Source organism: Ranitomeya variabilis, chromosome 1 (assembly GCF_051348905.1).
Source record: "Ranitomeya variabilis isolate aRanVar5 chromosome 1, aRanVar5.hap1, whole genome shotgun sequence".
In the NCBI taxonomy this organism is placed as follows: Eukaryota; Metazoa; Chordata; class Amphibia; order Anura; family Dendrobatidae; genus Ranitomeya; species Ranitomeya variabilis.
In genome coordinates, this window is record NC_135232.1 from 1,082,055,367 (window position 1) to 1,082,079,245 (window position 23,879).

Genomic DNA, 23,879 nt, shown 5'->3' on the forward strand with positions numbered 1-23,879 from the left:
AAAAAAAAATTTTGGTTCCAAAATTGTGCTGATGTAAAGTAGACATGTGGGAAATGTTATTTATTAAGTATTTTGTGTGACATATGTCTGTGATTTAAGGGCATAAAAATTCAAAGTTGGAAAATTGCGAAATTTTCAAAATTTTCGCCAAATATTCGTTTTTTTCACAAATAAACGCAAGTTATATCGAAGAAATTTTACCACTAACATGAAGTACAATATGTCACGAGAAAACAATGTCAGAATCGCCAAGATCCGTTGAAGCGTTCCAGAGTTATAACCTCATAAAGGGACAGTGGTCAGAATTGTAAAAATTGGCCCGGTCATTAACGTGCAAACCACCCTTGGGGGTGAAGGGGTTAATTAAAAGGTGCGTTGTGAAGTATGCTGCTAATGGCGGCTCAGTAAGTGTTGTTCATAGTGACATTTACCATCAGTGTTGCTGCATTACCAGAGCTGTCACTATGCAACAATTTAGCAGCTCGTCTGTCAGTATGAAACCCCTTCCTCCAGCAGAGAAGAACCTGATAATGGGAAACATAAGGCAGCACGGTGGCTCAGTGGTTAGCACTGCAGTGCTAGGGTCCTGGGTTCATATCCCTCTAAGGACGACTTCTGCAAGGAGTTTGTATGGTTTCCCCGTGTTTGTGTGGGTTTCCTCCGGGTTCTCCTGTTTCCTCCCAGACTCCAAAGACATACTGATAGGGAATGTAGACTGTGAGCCCCAATGGGGACAGTGATGATGTCTGTAAAGAGCTGTGGAATATGATGGCGCAGTTAAATAGACCATCCTCACCAGCAATTGTCTGTACTTAAAGGGAACCTGTCACCCCCCTCAGGCGTTTGTAACTAAGAGTCACCTTGTGTAGCACAAATGCTGCATTCTGACAAGGTGGCTCTTTTAGTTATGATGCCTGCACACGCTGAAATAAACGTTTATAAAATGTGCCCCCTCATACCGTGAAACCGTCCCGGAGGCAGAACTTTCCTTCCTTATCAGACTCAGCACAGCCGTCACTCCGGGCCTGTGCGCGCCGGGTGCTGCCTCCTCTTGCAGCATTATCGTCACCGGCTCCTGCGCATTAAGTTTTTTTGGGCATGCGCAGTTGCGCTGCCCTTTGTACTTGCAGCGCCGGGGACGATAATGCTGTAAGAGGAGTCGGCACCCGGCGCGCACAGGCCCGGAGTGACGGCTGTGCTGCGTCTGATAAGGGAGGAAAGTTCCGCCTCCGGGACGGTTTCACGGTATGAGGGGGCACATTTTATAAACGTTTATTTCAGCGTGTGCAGGCATCATAACTAAAAGAGCCACCTTGTCAGAATGCAGCATTTGTGCTACACAAGGTGACTCTTAGTTACAAACGCCTGAGGGGGGTGACAGGTTCCCTTTAAAGAATTAAAGGGGTTTTCTGGGACTTTAATACTGATTCTTTTTACTTAAAGGGAACCTTTCACAAGAAAAAAATGCTGTTATCCTGCAGATAAGGGGTCAGTCTGTGGGTTAACAGCGCTTTGAGCTTGCCCGGTACCTATCCTTAGAAATTATCTTTATTCCTCCTGGCAACGTTCCGGGTTCATTCGGCTGTAACTGTGTCCCTGCACTGACTGACAGCCGGCCCCAATACTGCGCTGCTGTCAGTCAGAGGCGGGGACACGGTTACAGTCACCGCTCTCCATACACAGCAGTGACTGAACCTGCACATCCCACGTGATTGAAACCTGAACACTGCCGGGAGGGTAATATAGTTCATTTCCTCCCGACAGTGGGGGTCTATGTGAGGGCATTGGGCAGGCTTAAAATTCTATTAATCTGCAGGTTAATGCCACGTTGAATGTTTGGTCAGTATTTACATTAGTATTTGTAAGCCAAAATCAGGAGAGGAACAGTCAGAGGAAAAGTATGTGTATGTTTCCACGGTCAGCATTGGCTGCAGATTGGAGGCTGCGTACAGCCGCAGCGGCCAGGTGTTATAGCATAGTGGAGGGGATTTTATGAAATCTCATCTCCACTATTTGTGCAGGGACGTCTCCGGCTTCCCTGCGTAACCGGACATGTAGAGCATCTTTCCAGACCTCAGCATTTCTATTTATCTTGCGGAGATGCTCAGTCTCCGCAAGAAAAATATCGCCGTCCTATGTATAGGATGCGGTGGTTCCGCACAGTTCAGTGAACACATGCGGAATCACCGTGCATACAAAAGCCGGCAGCGCTGCCAATACTGACCATGGAAACATACCCCAATAGAAACATATGCACCACTTCTACATTTATCACCCCCTCCTGTTTTGGCTTACAAATACTAATGTAAAATACTGACCAAATATTGAACATGTGAATGTGGCCTAACAGGGTTTTTGACATGAAGTCTCACTTTAAATGCAGGTATTTGTGGGTAAAAATAATTTTTTAAATTTTGAATTTGATTGAATTTTAGCAGCATTTGGCTTCTACATCCTTTATCGTAGTAAATGGCTGATTCAGTTCTTTATACTAAATTTAGCTGAACTCTGATTTGGTCATAATGAGTAATAAGGTTCTCAGGAGAAGAAAGAAGAGCCACAAACTCTATCAGAACGTGCTCATAGGTGGATTCACTGTTCCCTTTCAGCAGTCTGCTGACACTGATACATAGAGGCTGTACAATATGCAATAAAGCCCAAATACAAAAAATATTTGTAGCCAAAATTGCATACATTTATGTTAAAAGGGGAAAAAAAGCATAATAACACCCCAAAGTGACCTTATCCATAAAAAGGTTGTGTGGCCACATTATATTGATTACCTAAGCATATTGTCAAATAGCTGTTCTGCAGTATCTGGCAGCAGCCACTACACACTGAATGTTTTGCAGTTTAGTTCAGAGGAGTAACGGGAGGGTTGCTGGGTGTCAGTCACAAGCTGATCAGATATTGATGACCTATCCAGTGTATGGTGTGACTAGACAACCCCTTTAAGCAGACAGGATCAGATGACCATGTAATGGTGACGTCCTGACTCTTACCAATTACCTAATGGTATTTGTCAAGGGAAAGAATGAAATGAGTGGATTTTGTTCTCAGGAAACATAAGCTGCAACCAGGGGTGTCTGACAATTACTTCCCTGAAGTGCAAGGCGTTTAAGTTTCCTCATACTGGCATGCCAGCCATCGTGTGTCACTCTCCTTAAGGAGAAAACGTTATCCCTTAGACCCCAGTCCAGAGCCTTTCGCCTTTCCAAATCAGATCTCCTTCCTTGCACTGAAGAGGGGCAACAGCCTGAAACACTGTGTGTGCAAATTAACATTCTGATTTGATTTTATCCTATGTCATATTGCACGGCTATTTCTCTCTGAAGAGACAGTTAGCATATTTATTTTCCCAGAGGAGCATGCAAGCCATTTAAGTCTCCTCATACTGGTGTGCCAGACCTGGCAAGTCACTCCTCTAAAAGGAGGAAACTTTTCCTTTAGGTCCCTTCCCATGAAGAACACATGCCCTCTTGGGGGAAGAGGGGGTGAAATTTTAATAGTTTTCCTTTTATTAATAAAATTCAACGTGAATGAAGAAAAGAGAAATCTAAATGAAGCCAGTATTTGGTGTGACCGCCCTTTTGCCTTCAAACCAGTATCCGTTCTTCTAAATGCAGTTTTTCTAATCACCACAATAACGCAGTCAATAAATCCCATAAAATATATCACTTTATTAAATACATAATAAAAACCAATACACAGAAACAGATATAGCAGCTAAAGTAGGGGAAGTGGAGCACTATATGGCAGTACAAAAAATAAGCAAAGGCTATAGGTAACCCACACTACATAGGCACACCACAAATCAATTTATGTTGGCTAACAGGCTATAGATCTAGAGTAAATCTATGTATACAAAGTATATCAGTACCAAATAATCATTGCCAAGCCATTAAGACTAGAGTAATCATACAGTACCTGGTATGCGTAGTAGTGGGGGACCTAGAGAGGGGTGGGTTCTAGGTGCAAGTCAATCCAAGTAAAATCACAGAACTTTCTGCACCAAATTGGTTTCTTGTGAATGGTAAGAAATCGATCAATGGACATGTTGGAGTGGTGCAAGTAATATACCGTATATACTCGTGTATAAGCCGAGCTTTTCATCACATTTTTTTGTGTATTGAAAACATCCCCCCCTCTCCTTATACACGAGTCAATTGTACCAGAAATTCGGCGGGGGAGCTGCGGAGCAGCGGGTCACAGGGGCAGGAGCCGGCGGCTGTAACTGTGCCCGCTGCTAAAGAGAAATGTGTGTAATAGCACATAGTGACATCTGCAGCCGCCGGCTTCCAGCACACATCCTACGTACCTTCCTGCGCGCCCTCCCTGCATCTCGTTCGTTTCGGTGCCAGCAGCATTTCCGGCTGAGCCATCACGTGGCCCCGATCATTAAGGTAATGAATATTCACTCCACGCCTATGAGAGTGGAGAGGCGTGCATGTTCATTACCTTAATGAGCGGGGCCACATGATCACCTTGCCATGCAGACAAGGATAGGGGATGAGGAGCCATGCAGACAAGGATGGGATGAGGAGCCACCCAGACAAGGATAGGGGATGAGGAGCCATGCAGACAAGGATAGGGGATGAGGAGCCACGCAGACAAGGATAGGGGATGAGGAGCCACGCAGACAAGGATAGGGGATGAGGAGCCACGCAGACAAGGATGGGGGCTGAGGAGCCACGCAGACAAGGATGGGGGACGAGAAGCCGTGCAGACAAGGATGGGGGACGAGAAGCCGTGCAGACAAGGATGGGGGACGAGAAGCCGTGCAGACAAGGATGGGGGACGAGGAGCCGTGCAGACAAGGATGGGGGACGAGGAGCCGTGCAGACAAGGATGGGGGACGAGGAGCCGTGCAGACAAGGATGGGGGACGAGGAGCCGTGCAGACAAGGATGGGGGACGAGGAGCCGTGCAGACAAGGATGGGGGACGAGGAGCCGTGCAGACAAGGATGGGGGACGAGGAGCCGTGCAGACAAGGATGGGGGACGAGGAGCCGTGCAGACAAGGATGGGGGACGAGGAGCCGTGCAGACAAGGATGGGGGACGAGGAGCCGTGCAGACAAGGATGGGGGACGAGGAGCCGTGCAGACAAGGATGGGGGACGAGGAGCCGTGCAGACAAGGATGGGGGACGAGGAGCCGTGCAGACAAGGATGGGGGACGAGGAGCCGTGCAGACAAGGATGGGGGACGAGGAGCCGTGCAGACAAGGATGGGGGGCAATGCATACCCTGCTTATACTTGAGTCAATAAGTTTACCCAGTTTTTCGTGGCAAAATTTGGTGCCTCAGCTTATACTCAGGTCTACTTATACTCAAGTATATACGGTACGAGAGAGTTGCATCATCTGTCAGTGCCATCTTTGCTATCTGGTCAGTCATTTATGCTGAATCCTTTGAATGTGCCACATGTCTATATATGGTTTCCTTCACACTTTTTTTTTTTTTTTTTTTTTTTTTATTTGATCTCATCCACTGTTTGATTCGGAATAGGGGAAACCCACAAAAAAAGTCCATTTTATATGACGATTCTCTCAGATTTCTCTACCACTTTGTTAGTCAGACACGTCGTTCAGTCCTCAGGGAACGTGCACATGTTAAGTATTGGCAGCAGATTTTTCTGCACTCCAAAACATGTTTCTTGGCAGGAAAAACTCAGTGACAATATGTTAGTTTTTGTGTATTTACTTTAATTTTTATGCGTTCATTTGTATGGAAAATGCTGCAGTAACACTTAAAGAATTGACATGCTGCAGATTTGAAAATAAAAATGCATTTATGGTTAAAATATGCAAGGAAAAAATATCGGCGTGAGATTTCAGAAGTCTCATTCATTTTGCTTGTACTGTAAAACGCCACATTCTTTACACATTAAAGAAATACCTGCAATGTGCAAGGTGTGCACAAGCCCTAAGTGACTGAACATCTCATTGTTGCTATGACCTAATAATAATAATAATAATAATCTTTATTTATATAGCGCCAACATATTCCGCAGCGCTTTACAGTTTAATAGTTTCAAACAGCAGTCATAGGTAACAATGTTAACAATACAGCAATAAAGCAAAATAAGATGACCCTGCTCGTGAGAGCTTACAATCTACAATGAGGTGGGGAGATACAAAGTACAGGTGTGTATTTACAATGATGTATTTACAATGATGGTCCAGCCATCTTCAGGGGGTGGGGGGTAGATGAGATAGTGAATGGGCTACACACACACACACAAACATAAAATGACTGATTAGGGAACGTGATAGGCCGCTCTGAACAAATGAGTTTTGAGTGAGCGCCTAAAGCTATGCAAGTTGTGGATGGTCCTAATATCTTGGGGTAGAGCATTCCAGAGGATTGGCGCAGCACGGGAGAAGTCTTGGAGTCGGGAGTGGGAGGTACGGATTAGTGCAGAGGTTAGTCGAAAGTCTTTTGCAGAGCGCAGCGGTCGGCTAGGCCGATAGACGGAAATGAGGGAGGAGATGTAAGGGGGTGCCGCACTGTGGAGAGCTTTGTGGGTGAGAACAAGTACTTTGAATTGTATCCTGTAATGAATGGGCAGCCAGTGTAATGACTGGCAAAGAGCGGACACGTCCGAGTAACGATTAGCCAGATGGACGACCCTGGCTGCTGCTTTAAGGATAGACTGGAGAGGGGAAAGTCGCGTGAGGGGGAGGCCAATTAAAAGAGAGTTGCAGTAGTCCAGGCGGGAGTGGATTAGGGCGACAGTGAGAGTTTTTGTTGTCTCCATGGTGAGAAAAGGGCGGATTCTAGAGATGTTCTTTAGGTGTAAGCGGCACGAGCGGGCAAGAGATTGTATGTGGGAGGTGAAGGAGAGATCGGAGTCAAACATGACACCCAGACAGCGTGCCTGCTGCCTAGGTGTTATTATGGTGCCACCCACGGAGAGGGAAATGTCAGATTTAGGGAGGTTAGTAGAAGGCGGGAGCAGAAGAAGTTCAGTTTTGGAGAGGTTGAGCTTCAGATAGAGAGCGGACATGATGTTAGAGACTGCAGACAGACAGTCAGTGGCGTTCTGTAGTACAGCGGGGGTAAGGTCAGGGGCTGACGTGTATAGTTGTGTGTCATCAGCGTAAAGATGGTACTGAAAGCCAAATCTGCTGATGGTCTGTCCAATTGGGGCCGTGTAGAGGGAGAAGAGAAGGGGGCCAAGGACTGAGCCCTGAGGTACCCCGACAGTGAGAGGAAGAGGAGATGAAGTGGAGCCGGAGAACAGAACACTGAAGAAGCGGTCAGAAAGATAGGAAGAGAACCAGGAGAGAGCAGTGTCCTTAATGCCTAGTGACTGGAGCCTAGAGAGTAGGAGAGGGTGGTCAACAGTGTCGAAAGCTGCAGAAAGATCGAGGAGAATGAGCAGAGAGTGGTCACCGTTACATTTTGCTGTCAGAAGGTCATTGGTCACCTTGATGAGTGCAGTTTCTGTCGAATGTAGGGGGCGGAACCCGGACTGTGAAGGGTCTAGGAGGGAATGAGTGGAGAGGTAACGGGTAAGACGGGAGTAGACTAGGCGCTCCAGGAGTTTTGAGATGAAGGGGAGATTGGAGACCGGTCTGTAGTTGTTTGCGCATGATGGGTCAAGGGTGGGTTTTTTTAGTAATGGAGTAATGATAGTGTTTGAAGGAGGAGGGGAAAATGCCAGAGGAGAGGGAGAGATTAAAGATTGTAGTTAGGTGAGTTGTGACGACTGGAGAGAGAGACTGGAGGAGGTGTGAGGGAATGGGGTCGGTGGTGCATGTAACCACCTGTGCTTATATCTTCATGTACCATCTGTTACATCGGCGTAATGTAACAATTATGTAACTAAAACTGTCTGGCCACAAAAAGTATTGGTATTTATTATTGGTATATACAAAATAATCTCTCTTGATGGTCGTAAATGTTGATTGTTTCCATTTGTGTTTGGAAATGGATGTCCAGCTTATTTATAGTTATGGCAAAAAGTGTTGGCACCCTTGAAATTGTTCCAGAAAATGAAGTATTTCTTCCAGAAGTTTATTGTAATTACACATGTTTATTTACTTTGTGTGTATTGGAACAGTGGAAAATAAAAAATAAAAAAACTGAACAAAAGGTAAATTTGTCATAATTTCACACTTCAAAAATAGGCAGTACAAAATCGTTGGCTCCCTTAACTTAATATTTGGTTGCACACCCTTTGGAATAAAGAACTGCAATCAGTCACTTCCTAGAACCATCAACAAGCTTCTTACACCTCTACTGGAATTTTCGACCACTTTCCTTTTGCAAACTGCTCCAGCTCTCTCATATTCAAACGGTGTCTTCTCCCAACAGCAATTTGAAGATCTCTCCACAGGTGTTCAATGGGAGTTAGATCCAGACTCATTTCTGGCAACTTCAGAACTCTACAGCACTTTGTTTCGATCTGTTTCTGGGTGCTTCTTGGAAGTATGTTAGGGGTCATTGTCCTGTTGGAAGACCCATGACCTAGGACGCCAGCTTTCTGACACTGGGCCCTACATTGGGACCCAAAATCCTTTGGTAATCTTCAGATTTCATGATCTTTTGCACACAGTCAAGGCACCCAGTTCCAGAGGGATCAAAACAAATTTGAACCTCCACCATATTTGACTGTAGTTAATGTTTTTTTTTTCTTTGTAGGCCTCATTCCAATTTCGGTAAACAGTAGAATTATGTGTTTTACCAAAAAGCTCTATCTTGGTCTCATCTCTCCACAAATTGCTTTCTCAGAAGGATTTTGGCTTACTCGCATACATTTTAGCAAACTGCATCTAGGTTTTTTTATGTCTGTCAGCAGTGGGGTCCTGCTTGGTCTACTGCCATAGCCTTTCATTTCATTCAAATGTCGACAGAGTTCGCACTAGCACTGCACCCTGAGCCTGCAGCACAGCTTAACTTTGGCACTTGATTGGGGCTTCTTATCCGCCATCTAAACTATCCTGCATTGCAACTTATCATTAATTTTTCTCTGCCTTCCACATCCAGAGAGATTAGCTACAGTGCCACGGGTTGTAAACTTTTTGATTATGTTGGGCACCGTGGACAGATGAATGTCAAGATCTCTGGAGGTGGACTTGAGAACCAAAATTGTTGAAAAAGATCAACCGCTTTAAGATTAAAAGTCCTCAGACAGTTCTCTTCTCTTTCTGTTTTCCATGCTTAGTGTGACACATAGACACACAATGCAAAGGTTGAGTAAATTTCTTCTTTCTATCTGGTTTCAGATGCGATTTTCATATTGCCCACACCTGTTATTTGCCACAGAGGAGTTTGAACGAGCATCACATGCTTGAAACAAAGCTGTTTACCAACAATTTTGGAAAATTAAAGGGAACCTGTCACCCCCCCCCCCCCCCCCAGTCATTTCAAACTAAAAGAGCCACCTTGTGCAGCAGTAATGCTGCATTCTGACAAGGTGGCTTTTAGTTCTGGGTGCTGTAACTAGAGAAATAATCAGTTTTATAATTTGTCAGAAATACCTGGTCCTCAGTCAAGTGGTCCGGCATTTCCCCCCTGCTTCAGACAGCACACTGCTGTCGCTCGCATCTTCTTGGCGCCGGGCGCATCCTCCTCGCCGCTGTTTTCAAAAGTAGCCGGCGCCTGCGCTCTTATCCCCTGCCTGGTGCAGGCGCAGTGAGTGCTGCCCGTCTTTCCTCATATGCAGCCCAGCTGACTGCGCCTGCGCGGCCGCCCTGCTTGTGATTCCCAGCCCTGCAGTGACTTATGATTTATTCACATTGCGGGGCTGGGATTCACAGGCAGGGCGGCCGCGCAGGCGCAGTCAGCTGGGCTGCATGTGAGGAAAGACAGCCAGCGCTCACTGCACCTGCACCAGGCAGGGGAAAAGAGCGCAGGCGCTGGCTATTTTTGAAAACCGCGGCGAGGAGGAGGCGGCGCCAAGAAGATGTGAGTGACGGCTGTGTGGCGTCTAAAGCAGGGGGGAAACGCCGGCCTCCTTGTCTGAGGACCAGGTATTTCGGACAAATTATAAAACTGATTATTTCTCTAGTTACAGCACCCAGAACTAAAAGAGCCACCTTGTCAGAATGCAGCATTACTGCTACACAAGGTGGCTCTTTTAGTTTGAAACGACTGGGGGGGTGACAGGTTCCCTTTAAACATCCCTTCTTTCTGTGTTTTGTATAGTCTGCTGTGAGGACAGCTCAGGGATACACCTCATAGTGGTGATGCACAGCTTGGGACACGCGATACCCTACTGTGCATGGTTTGGTCACAAGTTTGTAATGGAAAAGAGCAGAACACTGTCCTTTATCCTTCTAATCTGATGAATACCTGTGGCACAGTAGGGATGAGAAATTAAAGGTGTTAGCCACCACTTTTCTTTTTTTATTGATGGCATTTACTTTGGATAGACCTTGAATATCTGATCGTGGGGTTGTGACACCTGCCATCCAGGTCGGTACTCTTACCAGCAGCGGCCGGAAGTTCTCAGGATGTTGCTAGAACACACTAGCTCCCTCATTTCTTTAATAGTACTGCAAATCCACCCCCTGTTCCTGTCCTAAGGATAAGCCATACACAACAAGAAGTAGTGGCTAACTTCTATAAGAATGTGTGGTCATTTCAAGGCCAGCCATATTTTGGCTGAATGGGCGAGAGTCCTGTAGCACAGAAAGTCGGTGAGGTGAAAAAGTGACTGTGCATAACTGCTGTCGTATTCATTGTAGTTTATGGGAGAAGGCAGACGGTGTCTGGCATGTACCGCCATACAGAAAGCTCAATGCACTGTGCTATATGGACAGCACACCCATGAGGAGGCTACCTGGTGCATGGAAGCCCTAGAACTGGAACATTCAAATATTTATGGCACATACTTATAATATGCAGTAAATGTCTCACATGGTGGCACTTTGGTAACATTGTGGGGCTGGTTCCATCTGACAGTGCGGCCCTCTGACTCTCCTATCTTTATAGGGTCATTCTCATCTGAGCCTTTCATGACTGAGACGGGAATAACTTCATCCAGTCTCCGACCAGTGAAATGAAACTACAAGACATTGAATAGAGGCTTAGAGGTGCTTTTTCCATAAATTTCTGTAAGGTGATGTTCACACTGCCCCATGACCGGAGACCAGTCAAGTCCAAACATTGCAAAGTGATTAGCTCCTTTGCTTCTTCAAAGTGAATGGGTGCAAGAGCTGCCAGCTGTTAGGATGCTCCAGTCTGGTCCATAAATTGGGCAAGACTAATAGCGCATGCGGCCATCTTTCCCCTTCCTCCACACAGTCCTGAGGTTTGTGTGAAAGTAGCCCATGTTCCCTAGGACATGGGCTAATATTAGTCTGAGTGCGTGTATATATATATATATATATATATATATATATATATATATATATATATATATATATATATATATATATATATATATATATATATATATATATATATATATTTTTACATATTTTTAGCCTCTCTCAACTTGTTCTGTGGTGGTTGGAGTCTAGGCTGTATATTCCTGTAGCCTGTAGCTCGGGAGCCACATGAGGCTCAGGGTCCCATGAATTGTGGGTCGTGGCTGTCTGCCAGCTTGGTGCATTATCTCCAGGGAAAACAGTTATGAAGAGCACATCTGAAAATGGTGAATTTTGTGGGCAGAAAAGGAGGAGATCTGGATGCACATATACTGGTCTTAAGGGTTTTGAGATGATTTAAGTATGGTACGCTGGAGACAAGATGACACCACCTGTAAGAGGAGGTGCTTGAAGTTGGATGTGAGTGTTCTGAGAGTGCTTTATAGGAGAATACTGAATGTGGGGTATTGTAGGAACCCCTGGATCTTTGTATACTGCTTTGGGGTGATTGATTTTTGTGGAAAAGCTTTGGTTACCATTATGCCTTTAATGGGGTCTTTGGTTGCCACTATTGTGAGGGGGTGGGAGCTGAATGTGGCTCGCGACTCTCTCAAGGCTGGATGTGGCTCTCAAGGTCAGAAACGTTCGGGACCTCTGATTTAAGAAATCAATAGTTCAAATGAAAAATAAGCAACTTGCTCAATTTACTGGTAACCTGTATGTTTTTGTATTTAATGAAGAAAAACTTTCCTGTCACTAAGATATGAGAGGACAGTTGGTGCTTATTAGATTCTATGGAAAAGCCAGAGGCGGGCACAGTTCTCCATAAAACGTAATGGGAAAGTCTGTATTCACTGAAGAGATTTTACCCATGAATTAAGAATTCTGCAAATGACTGGTCGGTCCAGGAGGAGAAAATGGATTTGTCTAAGATATATTACAAAGTTTCTAGGTTTCATGTGTACGATTCAGTTATGGGAAAGAAAAAAAATAAAATGACTGTTACTCTTTAAAGGGAACCTCTCACCCCCCCCAGGCGTTCGTAACTAAAAGAGCCACCTTGTGCTGCGCTAATGCTGCATTCTGACAAGGTGGCTCTTTTGGTTCGGGTCCCTGGCACTGCTGAAATAATTGTTTTTGAAATTTGTCCCTCATACCGTGAAATCACCATGGGGGCAGGTCTTTTCCCCCCGAATCCAGACGCCTCACAGCCGTCACTCAGGGCCTCCGGGCGCCGCCTCCTCTTCCTTCCTTAGCGTCCCCAGCGCCTGCACTGTAAGTTTGAAGGGCAGTGCAACTGCGCATGCCTTAAAAAATTGACTGCGCAGGCTCCAGGGACGATAAGGAAGAGGAGGCGGCGCGCAGAGGCCATGATTGACAGCTGTGGTGCGTCTGGATTAGGGGGGAAAGACCTACCCCCCTGGCGATTTCACGGTATGAGGGACAAATTTCAAAAACGATTATTTCAGCAGTGTCAGGAACAAGAACTAAACGAGCCACCGTGTCAGAATGCAGCATTAGTGCAGCACAAGGTGGCTCTTTTAGTTACAAACGCCTTAAGGGGTATTCCCATGTCCAAGATCCTCTCCAAATATGTAGTAGGTGTTATAATAATATCAGCAAATGCCTCCGATCATAAATGTAGTATAGTTTTTCTGATAAGCCATGTCCCTCGCCACTTGTGCAGGGCATTGCAGGACCCTTGGTATCCATGGTTACATCCACTGATATAGTGGCAGTTAGCTTGTTGTTAGTGGTCATAACCATGGATATCTAAGGTACTGCACATGAGGAAAGACATAGCAAACCAGAAGAACTATACTACATTTCTTATTGCAGGTATTTGCTATTATTATTATTATTATTATTATTATTATTATTATTATTATGCCTACTACATATTGGGATAGGATCTTGAAGCTGGTAATACCCCTTTTGTTGTGGCTTCAGTTTGGAACAATACCAGGTTGAATAGGAACAGAATTTGCAATGGAGGCTCCAAAGCAAAAAATGACAAGCCTGAGATCATCATAAAACACTTATCTGTGGTGTCCACGTTTCCTTCTGACAGGACCTCTGTCTAGAAGAATCAGCAGACTCTTCTTGGGGATGTCCAGGACCTTATCTGCCACCTGGACCTTCTGTAGAGGAGTGGTCAGTCAGGAAGGTTCCATTAGCCCTCTATATACTTACTGAGGAAATATTGCACTGGAAGGAGCAATGAAGCTCTGCAGGCTGGAGAACTGTTCAAGGATTTTCATTTTATTATCCTCTTTTCTTTTAGGAAGGACAGAGATAGAGATGACAGATCAAAGGACCGTGACCGAGATCGTGACCGAGACCGCGATCGTGAGCGAGATAGAGACAAAGATAAGGAATCTCGCGGTGCACCGAATCCTCCATATATCTCTGCAGGTGGAGTCCAGCCCGTAAAGCCGGCAGCGCTCCCACAGGGCGTCAATCCTTTTACCAATTTACCCCACACACCACGTTACTATGACATCCTGAAAAAACGTCTGCAGTTGCCCGTCTGGGAGTACAAGGAACGGTTCACAGATATCCTCATGAGGAACCAGAGTTTTGTCTTGGTGGGAGAGACTGGTTCTGGAAAAACCACCCAGGTACGTGTCTGTAATGCCCTGCCAGATATGCACTCTAAAGGCCCCGTCACACATAGCGATTTACCAACGATCACGACCAGCGATACGACCTGGCCGTGATCGTTGGTAAGTCGCTGTGTGGTCGCTGGGGAGCTGTCACACAGACAGCTCTCTCCAGCGACCAACGATCAGGGGAACGACTTCGGCATCGTTGAAACTGTCTTCAACGATGCCGAAGTCCCCCTGCAGCACCCGGGTAACCAGGGTAAACATCGGGTTACTAAGCGCAGGGCCGCGCTTAGTAACCCGATATTTACCCTGGTTACCAAAAAAAACAAACAGTACATACTCACCATCTGATGTCCGTCAGGTCCCTTGCCGTCTGCTTCCTGCTCTGACTGAGTGCCGCCGTACAGTGAGAGCAGAGCACAGCGGTGGCGGCACTTTTTACATTTACGCTGGTAACCAGGGTAAACATCGGGTTACTAAGCGCGGCCCTGCGCTTAGTAACCCGATGTTTACCCTGGTTACCAGTGAAGACATCGCTGGATCGGTGTCACACACACCGATTCAGCGATGTCAGCGGGACCTCAACGACCAAAAAAAGGTCCAGGCCATTCCGACACGACCAGCGATCTCGCAGCAGGGGCCGGGTCGCTGGTACGTGTCACACATAGCGAGATCGCTACTGAGGTCGCTGTTGCGTCACAAAACTTGTGACTCAGCAGCGATCTCGCTAGCGATCTCGCTATGTGTGACGGGGCCTTAAGGCTGTGTGCACACAACGTCTTACACTCAGGTGAACCCGCCGAGGTTTTCATGTAGTAAACTTTTTTATTTTTTCTGAAGCTTCTTTTTACCTTCTGAGCAAATTTCCACAGTTATGGCAGCTGGCGCATTTTTGGAGGGTTTTCCCATAGTTTTTGTGACTTTTTTTTTTTACTGTTTTTTTTCCACACTTTTTTTCTTTTTCCCGCTTCATTGAATAATTAAGGACCAATTTTTTTTTTTTAAAACAAAGACAAAATGCTCCAGAAGATGTTTGGACATCTAACTGGCTTATTTTGAGATTTCTTGACTTGTAAAGTACAGAGCGTCTTTCAAATTGCGTTTTTTAACCGTTTGTCGTGTTTAGAAGCCTGTGGTTAAAAGATGTTGAAACGCCAGAGCATGTGCAGAGCAAGTCATTTTTACATAGAAATTCCCTTAATCAGAATGAAGGCAAGTATGTGCACACGTTGCGGATTTCCTGCGGATCCGCAGCGTTTTTTTCCTCGCAGAAACGCAGATCTGCAAGTGATTTACATTACATTGTAAATCAATGGAAAAAAAATGCTGTGCTAATGGTGCTGAAAATTCCACACGGAAAACTCGGTGGATTAAAAGAAGGAGCATGTCACTTCTTTTGTGCGGATCTGCAGCGTTTCTGCAACCATTCCATAATAGAAATCCGCATGGGGTAGAAAAAACGCAAGAAATCCGCACAGAATCCGCAACAAAAAACATACAAAATAATAAAGTACAGATTTTGACCTGCGTTTGCTGTCAAGAGATGCAGAATCCGCACAGAAAATTCCACAGGCAAATCTGCAACGTGTGCACATACCCTAAGGCTACTTTCACACTGGCATTAACTGCAATACGTCGCAATGCGTCGTTTGCCGAAAAAACGCATCCTGCAAAAGTGCTTGCAGGATGCGTTTTTTCTGCATTGACTAACATTAGCGACGCATTTGCGACGCATTGACACACGTTGCAACCGTCGTGCGACGGTTGCGCCGTGTTGTGGCGGACCGTCGGGAGCAAAAAACGTTACATGTAACGTTTTTTGCTCACGACGGTCCGCTTTTTTTCGACCGCGCATGCGCGGCCGGAACTCCGCCCCCACCTTCCCGCACTTCCCCTCACCTCACAATGGGGTAGCGGATGCGCTGGAAAAATGCATCCGCTGCCCCCGTTGTGCAGCGGAGACAACGCTAGCGTCGGTGACCTCGGCCCGACGCACTGCGACGGACCGAGCCCGACGCTAGTGTGAAAGTAGCCTAAGCATTTTCTGATTGTTTTGTACACATACCTTTTTATGCTCTGTCTAATTACTCCAGATGATTGAAGCCTACTACAAGGTTCCTAAATGTCTGCTGGTATATTGTAGATCCCGCAGTGGTGCGTAGAGTACATGAGGTCGTTACCTGGTCCAAAGAGAGGTGTAGCTTGTACCCAACCCAGGAGAGTGGCCGCCATGAGTGTGGCTCAGAGAGTCGCTGATGAGATGGATGTGATGCTCGGCCAGGAAGTTGGGTACTCGATTCGATTTGAGGACTGCAGCAGCGCAAAAACAATTTTGAAGTAAGTAGAAGCCGACCCAACACCCACTGTAAGTTGTCCAAGTACATGTGTCCTGGATTAAAAAACAACCGTGGCTGATAACCGTGCCACAAATGTCCACAGATGCAACTCCTATACCAATACAACCCATAGACAGGCGCCATCTGAAAGAACACAGTCATGGTTTTCTAATCCTGGATAAACTTTTGAAGTTTGTATAAATTAATTGCTTTTATTTAAGCTTTGATAACCTAGATTCGGGCTTTGGCAAAACAAAACTACAATAGAACACACGGAAACAGAGTAAAGAAACATGAAATGTGATAAACCCTAAATTCCTCTAAGTTACCACCCTATTTAAAAGAAAGTTGGCAATGTTCTTTTCTGTATCATGCTCTTCATTTTTAAAAAGAAAAGATTTTATTTATTTATTTTTTTTAATAAAATAAAGATCATAATATGGGAAACTTTTTAAACTCCTTCCTGTCTTTTCAGGAAGAGTTTACATCAGAGCTCTTTATCTGCAGAGGCAGGCTTACTTTGGCAGGTAATGCCTCTAATACCCATCTGATAACACAGGATCCACCAATCACAATAGGCGATATCACAGCTTACCTGCTCCTCCTTTCACAATGGCCTTTGCACATGCTCATTAGATTACACAAGAGATGAGGTCAGTATCTGTAAATGAAACTACAAGATAGTCTAAAGAGTCCCAGTGGAAAATTGTAAGATTTCTGTTATAAATCGTATACCTTATTTTTGTGGACTAGAATGCGCACCCCAAATTTTGCGGAGGAAAATAGTGGAAAAATGTTTTAACACCTTCGCAACCAGATTGGTAAATACTTACTGACCATGGACATGTGGATACGTCATATCTTTAATGCAGCACCGCAACCACAGTCGCATTGATTGCATTAAGGTACCTACTGAATCTTGCAGCAGGGCACCAGAAGTTGTTGTCCCGTGGGTGGCGCTACCCCCTCGCAAATATGTTCGTTGTGATTGGCTGTTCAGAAATGAACAGCCAATCACAGCGCTTTCATAGTTTCCGGCAACAACTGCATCACCAGGACCTGCTCTGATTGGTGTGATCGGGCAATGACCTCAATCACACAAGAGTGTACTGGTGATCTGACCTCAGAATGACACAAATCACTGATCGGCATCCGGTTGTTGTTTTTTCGTTTTGTGTGAAAAAAGAAAAATAAAAAAGAATAAAAAAATCATAATTTGGATTAGTTGATAGGACTAGATTTAGGGTAAGTACAAATATATTGTAGTAATCGATGACTACTACAGTATTTTTCAAGGCTGTGGAGTCAGTAAGCCAAACCTCCGACTCCTTAATTTCCCTCACTCCCGAATCCACAGCACTGCCTCACTCCTTTCAGAGCCCTGCCGTGTGCCTAAACAGTAGTTTTCCCCCATATATGTGCTATTGGCATGCTCAGGAGAAATTGCACAACAAATTTTGGGGTCCATTTCCTCCTGTCACCCTTGAGAAAATACAAATTTTGTCTAAAGTAACGTTTTTGTGAGAAAAAAAGAAAAGTTAAATGTTATTTTTTTTCCAACCACATTGCTTGTAGTGTGTTGTTTTTAGAATGGTGTCCCTTTTGGGTATTTTCTGTCATATAGGCCCATCAAAGTCACTTTAAATGTGATGTGGTTTAAAAAAAATTTTTTTTAATTTTGTTGGAAAAATTTGAAATTGCTGGTCAACTTTTAATACTTATAACTTCCTAACAAAAAAAATTGTTTCAATAATTGTGCAGATGTAAAGTAGACATGTAGGAAATGTTATTTGTTAGCTATTTTGTGTGACATAACTCTCTGGTTTAACCCCTTCCCAACATCAGCCGTACTTGTACTGCTCTGCAGGAGCTGCGTTCCCGCAAACAGCAGTACAGGTACGGCACACCGATCGCGCGGGCTCACGCTGAGCGCCCCAGCAATCACGTGTAGGTGGCAGCTCTGTGTGAGAGCTGACACCCCTGCAACGCCCACGATCTGTGCTAGCACCGATCGCTGTCACTGACAGCGGCATAGATGAGCATCACGCAGGGAATCAGTTCCCTACTCGCTTCCATCAGGACAACATGATGCGATAACTTTGTTCTGATGGTCTCCAAGATGGCCGTGGGGTTCTTCAGGGTCCTGCAGGGAAGGTGGCTTGTGAGCGCCTGCTGAGAGCAGGACCTGAGATTACTCCTTCCCTGCCTGTCAGATGCTGGTGTGATACTCTGCAGTGCGGAGTATCAGATCAGTGATCTGACACCATACAGTGATGTCCCAGGATGGGACCATGTTATATAAAAAAAAAAAAAAAAAAAAAAAAAAAAGTGAAATTATTTTTTTTTTAAAATCCCCCAAATAAAGAAATTGTTTTTTCCAATAAATACATTTATGTATGGTAAAAATAAACAATAAAAGTACACACATTTGGTATCGCTGCTCCGTATGATGTGCCATCCTGGTACAATGTAAAAAAAGTAAAAAAAAAAAAAAAAAAAAAAAAAAAAAGTGTAAAAATATTTTTTAAAAATTCCAAAATATATATAAAAAAACTATTTTTCCAATAAATATTTATGTAAAAAAAAAATACTAAAAAGTACAGATTTGGTATCGCTGCGTCTGTAACATCCCGCTCTATAAAACTGTCCCACTAGTTAACCCCTTCAATGAACACCGTAAAGAAACAAGCAAAAAAATGCTTTATCATACCAATGAAAAAAAAGAACTAAAGAAGAAAGTAATATGCACACAGTGGGATCAACCTAATAAATTTTATTTTTATTATCACAATCCACCATACATAAAGGCAACAAAAGGGAGAAACGAACATTTAAAAGCATTTACAAACAAAACGGACCTACCCGCATCCCCCCACATGACAATATATAACAAATATACAAGCAGTACACGGAACCCTTGGAAGGCTCGGCAGATGAATACAATGACAAACACATTTATTCCACCTAACAGAGTCCTCATAGACTGTTATCAAAAAATATTATCAAAAATTGAGTCCCAAACAAATGGTTAACACCCCCCAGTCACAAAGCAGGCCTGTAATCAGTCAAGCTGCTATCCACCCAAAAAAAAAATATATTTTTTTTTTATATAAAACAGAATGACCAAATAGCTAATGCAGCTGAATAGCAGCCTTCCCTAATACTACCACCTACTATAATACTTTACCAACCATACGGTGCAAGTCTCCCAGTCACCAAGGAGTCACTACCCCATCGGTATCCATGGATCCATCCCCCCCCCCCCCTTTTTTCCCTTCTTTTGGACCCCCCTGGTCTCGGCCTTATTCCCTACTCACCTCTAAATCTCATTTTTATGCATGCACGTCTGTATGCTTACTGCTTACACTCTTGCTTTGAGGTTAAAACTTATCCATGGATACCGATGGGGTAGTGACTCCTTGGTGACTGGGAGACTTGCACCGTATGGTTGGTAAAGTATTATAGTAGGTGGTAGTATTAGGGAAGGCTGCTATTCAGCTGCATTAGCTATTTGGTCATTCTGTTTTATATAAAAAAAATTTTTTTTTTTTTTTTTTTGGGTGGATAGCAGCTTGACTGATTACAGGCCTGCTTTGTGACTGGGGGGTGTTAACCATTTGTTTGGGACTCAGTTTTTGATAATATTTTTTGATAACAGTCTGAGGGCTCTGTTAGGTGGCAGCACACTGTATTGAATAAATGTGTTTGTCATTGTATTCATCTGCCGAGCCTTTCAAGGGTTCCGTGTACTGCTTGTATATTTGTTATATATTGTCATGTGGGGGGATGCGGGTAGGTCCGTTTTGTTTTTAAATGCTTTTAAATGTTCGTTTCTCCCTTTTGTTGCCTTTATGTATGGTGGATTGTGATAATACAAATAAAATTTATTAGGTTGATCCCACTGTGTGCATATTACTTTCTTCTTTTGTTCTCTTGGTACTTTATATATGCATGTGGTTGATCCCTTTAGTATTTATTGTGTGCGGTGCCCGCCTTTTTGTGTTTTTACCAATGAAAAAAAAAGTGCAATAAAACACTATCAAAAAGACTATTGTAAATAAAAATGGTCTGAAAACGTCATCTAGTCACGCAAAAAACAAGCTGCCATACAGCTCCATTGGGGGAAAAATAAAAAGTTATAGCTCTCAGAATAAGTGCATGTCTCAAAAGCGTGAACTGGGCATAATGTACTGGTGATTGCAACGTACTGGTCAATACAATACAGTTTATGTATACATACAGATTGGGATGCGTAAAAAAGAAAAAAAAAAGTAAACTACATGTAAAACACAAACTTGATTTAAACGATAGGTCATTTTCTGATATCTTCAGGGAATTAAAAACTGATGGGCCGTGCTTTGGATTAGGACATCAATATTAGGCCTGTGGGAGTCCGAACCTTGGAACTTCTGCCGGTCAGCTGATTTAAGGGGCCACGTCGCTCTAGCAAGTGCTGATGTACAATATCACAAAAACACAGAGCAGATGAACAATTGTCTGCTGCTGCTGACCAACCTCCTGATCTAATATTGGTGATCAATCCTCCGAATACTAGTCCCCAAACGCTTCTGAGATTGAGATTAAAATCCGGTTTAGTGTGGGTTATATATATATATATATATATATATATATATATATATATATATATATATATATATATATATATACACATACATACATACATACACACACATACATACATACATACATACATACATACATACATACATACATACATACATACATACATACATACATACTCATGGCCAAAAGTATTGACACCCCTTCAATTCTGTCAGATAATACTCAGTTTCTTCTTGAAGATGATTGCAAACACAAATTCTCTGGTATTATTATCTTCATTTAATTTCTCTTAAATGAAAAACCACAAAAAGAATTGTCCTAAAGCCAAATTGGATATAATTCCACACCAAACATAAAAAAGGGGGTGGACAAAAGTATTGGCACTGTTCGAAAAATCATGTGATGCTTCTCTAATTAGTGTAATTAACAGCACCTGTAACTTACCTGTGGCACCTAACAGGTGATGGCAATAACTAAATCACACTTGCAGCCAGTTGACATGGATTAAAGTTGACTCAACCTCTGTCCTGTGTCCTTGTGTGTACCACATTGAGCATGGAGAAAAGAAAGAAGACCAAAGAACTGTCTGAGGACTTGAGAAACCAAATTGTGAGGAAGCATGAGCAATGTCAAGGCTACAAGTCCATCTCCAAAGACCTGAATGTTCCTGTGTCTACCGTGCGCAGTGTCATCAAGAAGTTTAAAGCCCATGGCACTGTGGCTAACCTCCCTAGATGTGGACGGAAAAGAAAAATTGACAAGAGATTTCAACGCAAGATTGTGCGGATGTTGGATAAAGAACCTCGACTAACATCCAGACAAGTTCAAGCTGCCCTGCAGTCCGAGGGTACAACAGTGTCAACCCTTACTATCCGTCGGCGTCTGAATGAAAAGGGACTGTATGGTAGGAAACCCAGGAAGACCCCACTTCTTACCCTGAGACATAAAAAAGGCAGGCTGGAGTTTGCCAAAACTTACCTGAAAAAGCCTAAAACGTTTTGCAAGAATGTTCTCTGGTCAGATGAGACAAAAGTAGAGCTTTTTGGGCAAAGGCATCAACATAGAGTTTACATGAGAAAAAAAGAGGCATTCAAAGAAAAGAACACGGTCCCTACAGTCAATCATGGCGGAGGTTCCCTGATATTTTGGGGTTGCTTTGCTGCCTCTGGCACTGGACTGCTTGACCGTGTGCATGGCATTATGAAGTCTGAAGACTACCAACAAATTTTGCAGCATAATGTAGGGTCCAGTATGAGAAAGCTGGGTCTCCCTCAGAGGTCATGGGTCTTCCAGCAGGACAATGACCCAAAACACACTTCAAAAAGCACTAGAAAATGGTTTGAGAGAAAGCACTGGAGACTTCTAAGGTGGCCAGCAATGAGTCCAGACCTGAATCCCATAGAACACCTGTGGAGAGATCTAAAAATGGCAGTTTGGAGAAGGCACCCTTCAAATATCAGGGTCCTGGAGCAGTTTGCCAAAGAAGAATGGTCTAAAATTCCAGCAAAGCATTGTAAGAAACTCATTGATGGTTACCGGAAGCGGTTGGTCGCTGTTATTTTGGCTAAAGGTTGTGCAACCAAGTATTAGGCTGAAGGTGCCAATACTTTTGTCTGGCCCATTTTTGGAGTTTTGTGTGAAATGATCAATGTTTTGCTTTTTGCTTCATTCTCTTTTGTGTTTTTTCATTTAAGACAAATTAAATGAAGATGATAATACCAAAGAATTTTTGTTTGCAATCATTTTCAGGAAGAAACTGAGTATTATCTGACAATTGCAGGTGTGTCAATAATTTTGGCCATGAAAAAAATAAATAAATAAAAAAAAAAAAAATATATATATATATAATATTATGCACTCCGTGTTATCCTTTTATCTTAAAACATCCTGTAGGGCGGTATGCCACCAGGGAAATTGATCCGGACATGTATTTGTCTCTGGAAATGACTATGCACACAGGTGACACAAACCCAAACCCTCGTAGTGGGGTGGATGGTGATCTACACAATACACTGTAATGGCATGGGAAACATTTTTGAGCTTCATTAAAGTGTCTGTTTCAATTGACTTTTCAGAGTCAACGGCCATGTGTAATCAGTAGCGCTGATTCTGGCTGTTATGACACACATCCTGTATTTAGTGCTAGTTTCCCCTCTGCAGGCTGTATCTCTGTTTTTTATTCTCTCAGTGCTGGTGGATGGAGACTAACTGCTATGATGTCTCCTGTACACAGAGACATGAAGGATTTCTGCTCTCCAGTCTCTATGTAGCACATGTTCAGAAGCATGAGCATTGTAGCTGTGAATCCAGCTCTGGGGTGAAATCAGTGCTAGAGAGCAGCAGCCCGGGTCTGCATGTCTTTACTTTTCACCTCCTCCCCTGTCCATAAACATTTGTAAGAAGTTGTAAACTGACACGACTGAACCATTAAAATCTATCTTTGTCAAAACAAGACGGACTAGCGATGTGGATGATTAGTTCATAAGTCAGTAGGGAAAATGGCTCCTACATGGAGAAGCAGGTATCTCTGATTAAAATGTAATATTTGCTTCTCTTATTGAAGTGACCTTGATCAATCCTTATGCCAATGTGTATCTCTCCCTAGGTACATGACTGATGGTATGTTACTACGAGAGGCGATGAATGACCCCCTGCTGGAACGCTACGGTGTAGTTATACTCGATGAAGCCCATGAAAGAACTTTAGCTACAGATATTTTAATGGGTGTTTTAAAAGAGGTTGTTCGGCAAAGGAATGATTTAAAGGTAAAGCCGACTTTTGCTGTCTCTAGTTCTGTCTCTTTGCAGCGGTGTGGGACTACTTCCAGCTATACAGGAAAATGATTCTAGAGTGAGCGTGCCCAGATATATTTTCCTTTAAATAATTTGATTTAGCAGTCTGTCTCTAAGGCCGTCCGCAATACATGTAACCGCTTTCATGCAGTGCGCCCCGCTCCTGGAGTATCCAGCTCTATAGGATGTAATGTGATTGTACAGCGCTGACTTTACTAGGAGTTTAAGAGCTTGGGGGTC

The 23,879-nt window shown here is 43.8% G+C and overlaps 1 protein-coding gene across 1 annotated transcript in view; it reads left to right on the forward strand.

Annotated features, from left to right (window-relative positions):
- Nucleotides 1-23,879, forward strand: part of DHX15 (DEAH-box helicase 15) — a 63,955-nt gene that overhangs the window by 10,410 nt on the left and 29,666 nt on the right. Inside the window, exons 2-4 of the mRNA XM_077279962.1 lie at nucleotides 13,603-13,939; nucleotides 16,071-16,264; nucleotides 23,453-23,612. Of these exons, the coding sequence (XP_077136077.1) occupies nucleotides 13,603-13,939; nucleotides 16,071-16,264; nucleotides 23,453-23,612 (691 nt within the window). The remainder of the gene's footprint in view (nucleotides 1-13,602; nucleotides 13,940-16,070; nucleotides 16,265-23,452; nucleotides 23,613-23,879) is intronic.